Source organism: Grus americana, chromosome 3, assembly GCF_028858705.1.
Source record: "Grus americana isolate bGruAme1 chromosome 3, bGruAme1.mat, whole genome shotgun sequence".
NCBI classification, from domain to species: domain Eukaryota; kingdom Metazoa; phylum Chordata; class Aves; order Gruiformes; family Gruidae; genus Grus; species Grus americana.
The window spans coordinates 88,009,934-88,020,067 of NC_072854.1; the positions used below are offsets into that span (position 1 = coordinate 88,009,934).

A 10,134-nucleotide genomic window follows, 5' to 3' on the forward strand; every position below is an offset into this window, starting at 1 on the left:
TAGAAAGATGTCAATTTGTAGAAAATCAAGTACAGGCACACCAAATGGGTCACCTGCAACCAGAGAGGTTTGGGGACCCAGCTGTGTTTGAAAGAGCAGCCTACTTAATGTCTGTCAGATTCACCTGAGTGCCCTCCAGAAATGAAAACAGTTGCTTTTGTTGTTGTTGTTGTGAATAGACCAACAGAGTAAAATATTATGGTTTTGATAGGAAATAAAGTTGCAAGAGAAGAAAATAAATAACTAAATGTAACTCTAGGTGGTATTTGAAAGTGAAATGCCTCTTTAAATTGCAGGTGCCTCAGCTACTATGGGCAGCAGAGTGAGGGGCAAACACAGCACCCTGTCTTTTACATCAGTATCTTCAGGATTAGCTTTGTAGGTCAGTGAGACAAGTCCTCCCCCCCCCCCCCCCCCCCCGCCACTGTGCATGCTGGCCTCTCCTCTGCCCCCTTGCCGCTCTTTCTCACTTCTAAGAGAAATGCAGAATTAAGGTTTATATGGAATTTGATTGTGATGGCTTCCTCTCATCATCTTATATTTGTTTCCCACCTTTGGTTTTTGAAGCTGAGCTGCAAAATGGAAATGCAACAAACTCTTTCATGTGGGCATGAATAACATGGCAAGCCAGAATCTGGGCAGAATCAAGGGAGACTAGAAAACCCTGGGGGTGCAAGCGAAAAGTATTGGTGCCCAACTTATCTCTTCTTCCATTTGACCAATGGAAGGGGGCAGCCAGAAATAGGCATATAATGCAAATCAACTTCTGATTTTGTGGCTGATGCTGCAGTGAGGGTTTTGGCTTTTATGACAATGGGGCATTCTTCAATAACTATAGCCTGTTAGGGAGGGATGGCATCCACCTGTCTAGAAGAGGCAAGGGAATTTTTGGCAGCAGGCTGGCCAACTTGGTGAGGCAGGCTTTAAACTGAAAGACTCAGGGGATGGGGTCCAAAGTGGCAACACTCACTCTGTTGCAACTAGCTGGGGAATAAGCCAGGCCAACCAGAGCAGTGACAAATGTGCCTTATCTGCCCCCCGAGATGTGAACCAGAAGACTGACCACCTCAAGTGTATGCATACCAATGCACACAGCCTAGGGAACAAACAGGAGGAACTGGAGCTCTGTGCCCAATCACAAAGTTATGTCATAGGAATAACTGAAATGTGGTGGGGTAACTCACATGACTAGAGGATTGTGATGGATGGCTACAGGTTGTTTCATAAAGACAGACAGGGAAGAAGAGGAGGAGGAGTCACACTCTATGTTAAGGAGAACCTTGAATGTATAGAAGTCAACTACGGTGATTGTGGAAGCCCTATACAATGCCTCTGGGTCAAGATCAGAGCGGTCATCTCCAAGGGGGATCTTACAGTAGGCATCTGCTACCAACCTCCAAACCAAGACAATAAGGCCAACAAAGCAATATTTGGGTCACTTAAGCAAGCTTTGGGTCAACAGAACCTGCTTCTTATGGGTGATTTCAACTACCCAGACATTTGTTGAAAGAAAACACAGCAGCACACATGTCATCCATTGAGTTCCTGGAATGCATAGAAGACTGCTTCCTCATACAAATGTTAGATGTACCAACCAGGAATGAGGCACTGCTGGACTTACGACTCACAAACCAAGAAAACCTGCTTTGTAATATCTCGATTAGTGATAGCCTTAGCTGCAGTGATCACAATGTTGTGGAATTTGGGATCCTGCTGAGCATGCTGACAGGTTAGTACTAAAACAAAGTTTTAGATTTTAGAAGAGCAAACTTCAGCTTGCCTAGAGCTCAGTTGGGAGGGATTCCATGGGAAGCTTCCATGGAGGTTAAAGGAGCTAACGAGTGCTAGGAGTTTTTCAAGAACGCTCTCCTGGAAGCACAAAACCAGTTTGTCCCCTTTAAAGGTAAGGGAAGTAGGCAGAGCAAGAGATGCCCTTGGCTTAACTGTGAGCTGCTGAGTCTGCTCAAAACCAAAAGGGAATCGTATCAGAGATGGAAGAGCAGATGAATACCCATCGAGAACTACAAGGGCATTGCCAGGGTGTGCAGAGATGCAGTTAGAAAAGCAAAAGCTCAGCTCAAATTGAAATTGGTCAGAGATGTCAAAAACTACAAGAAAGGGTTGTGGTAAACAGCTCCTTTTCAGACTGGCAACCTGTCACAAGTGGGGTCCCCCAGGGATCAATATTGGGCCCAACACTGCTTAGTATCTTCATAAGTGATCTAGATGATGGGATCAAGTGTACCCTGATGAAGTTTGCTGATGATACAAAACCGAGTAAGGAAGTGGACACTTCGGAAGGGAGAGCCACTCTGCAGGAAGATCTGGATAGGCTGGAAGAGTGGGCTAACAAGAACCTTATGAAGTTCAACAAGGACAAGTGTAAGGTCTTGCACCTGGGAAAACATAATCCAGGAGTGCAGCACAAGCTGGGGTCCATCTGGCTTGAGAGCAGCTCTGTGGAAAAGGACCTGGTGGTCCTGGTGGACAACAAGCTCAATGTGAGTGAACAGTGTGCTGCAGTGGCAAAGAAAGCCAACAGGATGCTGGGTTGCATCAAGGGCATCACCAAAGATAAAGAAGTCATTATCCCGCTCTACTCAGTGCTTGTCAGGCCACATCTGGAATAGTGTGTTCAGTTTTGGTCCCCGCTATGCAAAAAAAAGATGTGGACAGGCTGGAGAGGGTCCAGAGAAGAGCCACCAGGATGATCTAAGGCCATATGAGGGAAGGCTGAGAGAATTGGGTTTGTTCAGCCTTCAGAAAAGAAGACTTAGGGGACACCTTATCACCATGTTCCAGTACTTAAAGGGTGGCTACAAAGAAGATGGAGACTCCCTTTTTATGAGGAGTTACATGGAAAAGACGGGGGGTAACAGGTGCAAGTTACTCCTGGGGACATTACAATTGCACACGAGAGGAAAATTTTTCACAATGAGAATAATCAGCCATTGGAATAGTATCCCCAGGGAAGTGGTGGATTCCCCAACATTGGACACTTTTAAAATTTGGCTGTATGGGGTGCTGGGCCATCTTGTCTAGACCATGCTTTTGCCAAGAAAGGTTGGACCAGATGATCGATCCTTGAGGTCCTCCCAACCTGGTATTCTATGATTCTATGATTCAAACAGGCTTCTCCTCGCCACCTGAGGGCTTCAGTTAGCATTCTCACTGTATTCCTTAGCCAGCACAGCCCCTCTAGCAGGAAAGGCTGTATTACAAACTACATTTCAAAGCAAAATACATTGTAAGTCATTTATCAGAAGAAGTATTCCTGTACATACATCTTATGGCACTCATCATTTTCAGCTCCTGGCCAGCTTTTCGCAGAGATTGCATATACACACGGCAGACTTGGCATACAGTGCTTTTCTCACTTTCTTCCTCCTTTTCTCTGCCTTCCCACCCCATCAGCTTTGGAGGCCCTACCATCACAGGTCCTGCCTTATGAAAGTGAAGAAGCTATGAGCTTACCTAAAACAGATGTGATAAATTCTGATTTTTATAAGATGTTTGCCTTAGCACCATAGAGCATTTGGATTTGATTAAATTCACACCATGCTGCGGTAATAAAGTGCACATTGAGAGATGAAGAGCTGGCTAAGTAAGTACAGACGATAGCAGACAAAGAGGCAGGGGGTGGGACTGGGGATTCCTCCCTTCCCTTTCCTCCCCTCAGCAGCAGCAGCAGTCTGCCTTAGCCCTTCATCAAAGCCTCAGGGAACACACCGTCTTGTGCTTGCCACAAAGAGAGAGGCTGCTGCCTAGTGGTGGCAGAAAAAGATGGAGAGCGTACTGCTGTCACAGTTCACCACAGCCTGCTAGACTGCTGCTCCTGGGCCAAGGAGGGAAGGGGAGAAGGTCTCCCGGCTCCATCCACCTCCCTCTTGCATCCTCTCGGGCAGCACATCTTTGTATTAGACTGCGCTAGGGGAGGGTTGGCTCTTTGGCCCGCAGTTGGTACTCAGGTGACCATCTCCCTTCTCTTTCAGCAGTGGGATAGATGGGAGCACACCACCTGCCAGACCTGGCTCACCAGGCTCCACCAAGCAAGCAGAGAGGCTCTACAAAGTCCTGTCAATGAGGAGCCATCAGCATTAACCCAGGGAGTTTCCAGAAGAGGATTAGAGTGGTCCTTACAGCACTCCGGCATATTCCTCAATGACCTGACAATAAATACAAATTTACCACTGATAAAGCTGGCACTTGGCACAAATTCTAGACAAGAGGTGAACATCAGTGTGGGTAGAACAGCATTACTGAGCAATAATCCACACCAAAAAGTTCCTTTAAAATCAAAGAAATGCAGACATAGGAACACAAACCATTCCTAAGCAGTGGTAGATTGTAACCTTGGTTACAATCGTGGTTACACCAGCTCCAGGGTGCTCAAAGTAGCCTGGAAACAGGGCTTCCTAGTGTGACTCCAAAACAAAAATCGCTCTTCTGATCTGTAAGCATGGGAGTAGCATATGGGAACAGGAAGGTGATGTTGTCTCTAGATAAGCTACTACACGTCTGGTATTGTATTCTACATCCAATACTGATACCTTCATTTTAAAATGGATGTAGGAAAAGAGGAAAAAAAACCCACAGAAATTATCTGTGGGCTGAGGAAATAAAAAAGAAAAGTCTTGCATTGAGGGCCTTCAGCTGTGGTTCAGTGACATGATCAATCTGGTTTAGGATACCTCAGATCAAATAAAAATTGTTGCAGCTACTTGACACCATGTCCAAAAGCAGGCCAAATTAATTTTGCTGGTTTAAGCCTGTTCCTAAATTTATGAACAGGTAATTTTATCCTGACCAACTTCATGCTAGATGAAGTATCATGTGTCTGCACCACTCTAACTCTATGTTAGATCAGGTAATGTCTATTCCCTTGTAGCTGGCATAAATCCACCATAAAAACATAAATCCAGCATAAACACCATATCATATGCAGTAGCTAATTAATCAGAAATATGATCATATGCTCCTATATTATCTGGATAACATCAGTGCAGCTCTGCTGGATGTCAACTGACAGCTCTGTACAAGCAAATTGAAAGATGATCTGATTACTGTATAAGTGATATCATGGTAAGAAAATACTAAAGGATACTAAGGAGTACTTTAAATTAGCACAGAGCAAGAAATTGCAAGCACCACTGAGAAGAAATTGAGGCTAGCCAAATGCAAGCAAGACATTTTAAACATGTTTAAGTGGCAGTGAAAGAGTTCAGAAGACTACACTACCAAAGAAAACAGTGGATTCTCCATGGAAAATGATGGATCCTCCATCTTCTAGGGTCTTCAGATCAAGGCTTGAAGTTACTCCAAAATACATGCTTCAGTCAAACACAAGCTACTGGGGCAGCACAGCTGGTCATAACACATAGGAAGGCAGAAAAGCTAGCATAGCAGTCCTTTAAAAATCTATGTTTCTCCATTATGGACTATATTGTCCTTCTGAGCATACCTCTAACCAAAACTTCCCTTCCGCATGCATATTTGGTGTGATAGATGAGACAAAATTAGGAATGATAAAAGCTTCCCTGTGGAGAGAAAGAAGTCACTAAATTATGCAACAATATACAAATAAACTTTTCTCTGTTTCATACAACCATAAAGGAATGCTTACAGATGCCAGATAATTGGTAGAAAAAGTAGTAGATTAACAAAATATATTTATAATTAAAAGTGGAACAGCTTTATTCACTTCAAAATTTTAAATTCAGAAAAACTGCAGTAGGCTACATCCATTAAGTAAATGTAATTTTATTATTCATCAATCGTACGTTTTACTTGTTATACTTGCAGTCAAGTTTAATCACTAAAGTATTTAAAATTGTCGTTAGATTATTTCTAGTAAAGATAATAAATTGAAAAAATATCAAGATAGTCTGGCTGTTATATCAAAGTACTGAGCCTCTTTTCAAACACTATATGCCAATGAAATGCCCTAACGCAGTGTCACCAGTATCCCCTGCTCCTAACCCCTCATAATATGGTTAGCATAACCAATGCCATTTTATAAAGCCATAATACATAAGCATGCTGATCACATATCACCACCTGCTCTTTCTACCCCTTTTTCAACATTGCAATAAGATGGTTTGCCCACCAGCGTTGTTGCCAGCATGTGATGGCACCCATTATGGAACAGGGAAGCGTAACAGCTCATGAGATACTGCTTATAAAATCCAGCAGCTGCAAGTGGGCTTAGAGGGGAACTGCTGCTGGACGGCAAACGCTGTGATTTCCCGGTGGTGAGGGATGCCTCCACCATCGTCATCGTCTTCCTCTGAGGACTGAGTGAGTAAGTCATGTTCTTTTACGTAAACTCTGAGTCTAGATTACTATTATTGTATCACACGCTGATCATTAAGAATTTGACCCGATCTGCAGAGGGTCCGGATGACTAAAAAGTCTAGGTAAATAAAACTTATAGATAATAAGAAACTCAGGCAAATCATTAGAAATTTTTTTTTAAGCTACTGTAAGCTATGCTAATTGCTAAAAATTCTGTGTAACAATACTAACTGCTAGAAATTGTGGATAACAATAAACTATGCTGATTGTTAAAATTGTTACATAATAATAAAGCTCTAATTATAACCACAACCCTGCGGCCATTGGTCATTCTACCAAGGATCCCTCAAAGAACTTGCCTGTCTCCATAGTGTCAGGTGACACCCAGAAAAACTCCTAATTTGCATGTTTTGATGCTCTTTTACATAACAACAAAGCACTAATATTTAATACAACATTTCAAATATTGATTCAGCAGAATCTCAGAATGGCTTGCATGAGAAGAGGCTGCACATTGTGAGAATAATACTGGAGTAACATGCAGTATTAGAAACAAAGGTGTTTGTTATACAGACTTGGTTAAAATGAGAGCTTTTACTTTTACAAGAGAAAAAGTATACTCCAGGCACAGATTAGAAGACCCTCAAATTATTTGACAAAAAAAATGTAGGAAAACACAGTGCTTCTGCCTAAGTCTATCAGTAATGTTGAAAAAGAAGCCACTGACTCAAAAGATGTATGCATACTGGTAGGGTAACAATTCTTTCAGTTGTCTAGTGGTGCTCATTGATTGCTGTGTTTCTGAAATGATCAGATATTCTTGAGAATAGCAGAATGCATTAAATTAAATTTAGTATAACTACATATAACTAATGCGTCTAGCTTCCTGGGAGCCAAATGTGTTATAGGTAGTATCCTCCATCTGACTTAGTGCAGCAAAGAAAAGACAATGTTAGCGATAATGAGTATATCTCTAACATAGTGTTTTAGCACTTTAAACCATTCTCTGTTTTAAATTTATCTACAACAGCCTAGAGTCTCTATCCCTAAACTGTCTGTAGAGATACTGCAGCTGGATTTTCAACAAATTGATTTTGGTTGAGTTGCAAATAATAATTTCTGGTCAATTATTACATTAATGTTTTCTATTTCTAGGAAGCAAAACAAAAAATAGAAATAGGAATTGGGGTTAAAAATGGCGAACAAAGTCAGAAACAGTTTTGCTTCAGAAGCTACATAGCTCTTTACTATGTAATGGCATAACATGGTCACATGCACTTGCCATTTGTGAAAAGCCTTTTTTTTTTCCATGACCAGAGAACCAAAAGTCAAATTCCTCATGAAAGTACTCCATAGAAAATGGAAGTGAAGCAGAAGATAAAACACACTCAGCTCAATATGTCAGAAGATATATTCTGGTGACATACTCCAAAACCAAGTTCCACTGACTGCAGAACCAGGTGACAATTGTAGAGCTATGTCACTTCAAAGTTATCACCAACAGTGGGTCAAAACTCTACTTTTTCTTTGAGCTCCTGATTAGTAAATAGAAAATTACTTAGACTTACAGAATTCATTCACATCTGATATGACAACGTTTCTAAAAAAAAAAAAAAAAAAATTGGTACTTTGCTAGTGAAGTGGGAATGACAAATTGAGCATAAAGCACCAACTTTTGTGTTGTGGTACAGAAAGCCTGCAGTGACTTTGTTTTTTCTTGTGCTAACTGCACAGCAGCGCGGCTCATTCAGTCCTTGTTCCCTCACTGCTGTAGTGGTTTTGCATTCGGGCCATCCTCACGCGTGTTCCCACGGCTTGCTTTGGCGGCCGGCACTGCTCCCGGCGCTGCGTGTGCTGCGCCTCTCCTGCCCGCAATAAGCATTTTGCATGTTCCTTTACATAATACTTGGATTAGTTTCATCCAAAACTTTGCTCCAGCTTAGCGAAACCTCGTTCTATTTCTATTTTTTTAAGCTAAAAATCCAAAGCATACATCCTTTTCCCTGCTTCAAGCACCCGAGTACCACCTGCTCCTTCCCCCGGCGGCCAGCACAGGGGAGAGACACCAACCCGACCGGCCCCTCTGTTTCAAGCAAAGCCCAGGGGCGCGGATTAGCTGCTCCGGCGCCCTGCCGTTGGCGATCATTAGAAGGACCGCGTTTCACACGGAAGGGAGCGATGCTGCAACCAAGACCTGCCCCAGCCCTACCGCCCACCCGGCCCCGGCTGCGCCCATTCCCGCAGCTTCCCTTCGTTTCTTATTTCCCCCGTTTCCTGAGGGGAGGCCGCAGCTCTTTGCAGCCGCCGCTCGCCCCCGGGAGCGCCGCGGACCGGTGGCGGGGCGGTGGGAGCCGCGGGGCTGCCGGAGCCCTGCCCGGCGGCGGTACCTGTAGAAGTAGTGCCAGCAGAAGAGGCAGCAGAGGAGGCGGCAGCCGAGCGGCTCGAGGCGGGGCGGGCTGCGCAGCGCCAGCAACAGCGCGGGCACCAGGAAGGAGGGCAGCTCCTGCAGGAACCAGGCGCAGCGCGCCGGCAACCGGCCCCGCGGCCGGCACAGCCGCTCCTCGTGCTTCCCGTAGCGGGACGGCACCCGGAGGTACAGCGAGAGCTGCAGCAGCGCCAGGGCGCCCAGCAGCGAACTGAGGGCCAGTACCAGGCTGGGGAAGCACTGCATGCTCGGGGGCTGGCGGGGGCGCCGGGCAGCGCGGGGGACCGAGGCAAACAGCCCTCGGCCAGCGCCAGCCCCGGCCTTATTAGAGCCTAGGCTGTCACCCCGCCCCGCCGCGCTGCCTCCCATCGCCCGGGCTCGTCAGAGGGCGCAGCCCCTCTTGCCGGCGCGGGCGAGGCGCCCCAGCCCGCCCCGAGGGGAGCTGCCCCCCGCGGGGCCCGCTCCGGCCCCTCCCTCGGCCGGCCCGGTTCGGCCCCGCATCGCGGTCGCGGCCCCTCCGCTCGGCGCGGCCCGGGGGTGACGGCAGCGGCGGTTGGCGAGCGGCGGTTGGCGGCCGTTGGCGGCCAGCGCGAGGGCGGTCGCTGAGGGTCGGGGGGCGGCGAGGCGGCAGGCAGCGGGGCGGCTCGGGGGCGAAGGCGCAGCCCGGAGGTGTGAGTGTGTAATTCCCAGCAGGAGGCAATTGCTGCCGGTAAGATGAGAGCGGCGGCGTTTCCTTCCCTGTGTTGCAAGGCTTCGGCTCATCACGGCCTGGCAGTCGCAGCCAGGGTCGCTGCGTGACTTCTGGGTCACCAGGCACGAGGCCGTTTGCAGGCCGTGAAACGTTAACTGAGCGGGCAGTGCTTCTGTTACCGTAAATGCCATACTGTGGCTGGCCTGGTGATCGGTGATGTACTAGCTGAGCAGCCTTCTGGTAGCAGAGAGTCCTGCTCCATTTGTGTGCCGGTGGAGAGTAAAAGCAGAGAGCTGCTAAAGGCCAGATGAAAATTAACAAATGTAGATGCCCGTGGCAGCACTAGGGAAACCCATCCCCAAACCTATGACTCTGACCACTCCAGCTCATATTTGACATTTGGTAGGGATTGTCAGGGTGTTGAATTACTGCAGGAGGGCTAACAGAACATTAAACTCTGTATTGTTACTGACCATTACAGCAGATCACCTCAAGGCCATGAATTCCAGTTGCACCCATGTAATTTCGCAGCTTCACTGAGAAAGTAGTTGGATCCAGCTCCACAAAGGATGGGACACCACACAAAATGCTCTTGTGGAGCAGAGGTGGTAACTGTTTTTTATTCAAGGTCTGAATGCTGAATGCACTAATCTAGGATGTGGGAGACTTGGGTTCAATTGCCTCCTTTATTTAAGGGGATTCTCTTTCTGCAGAGGCTGACCAA

At 46.2% G+C, this 10,134-nt stretch overlaps 1 protein-coding gene across 1 annotated transcript in view; it reads right to left on the reverse strand.

The window, feature by feature from the left end:
- The window catches only part of SRD5A2 (steroid 5 alpha-reductase 2), a 28,423-nt gene extending 19,153 nt beyond the window's left edge, over positions 1 to 9,270 (reverse strand). The window contains exon 1 of the mRNA XM_054821407.1: positions 8,682 to 9,270. Coding sequence (XP_054677382.1) covers positions 8,682 to 9,088 — 407 coding nt within the window. The 5' untranslated portion in view covers positions 9,089 to 9,270. The remainder of the gene's footprint in view (positions 1 to 8,681) is intronic.
- Between the last annotated feature and the right edge of the window lie 864 nt (positions 9,271 to 10,134).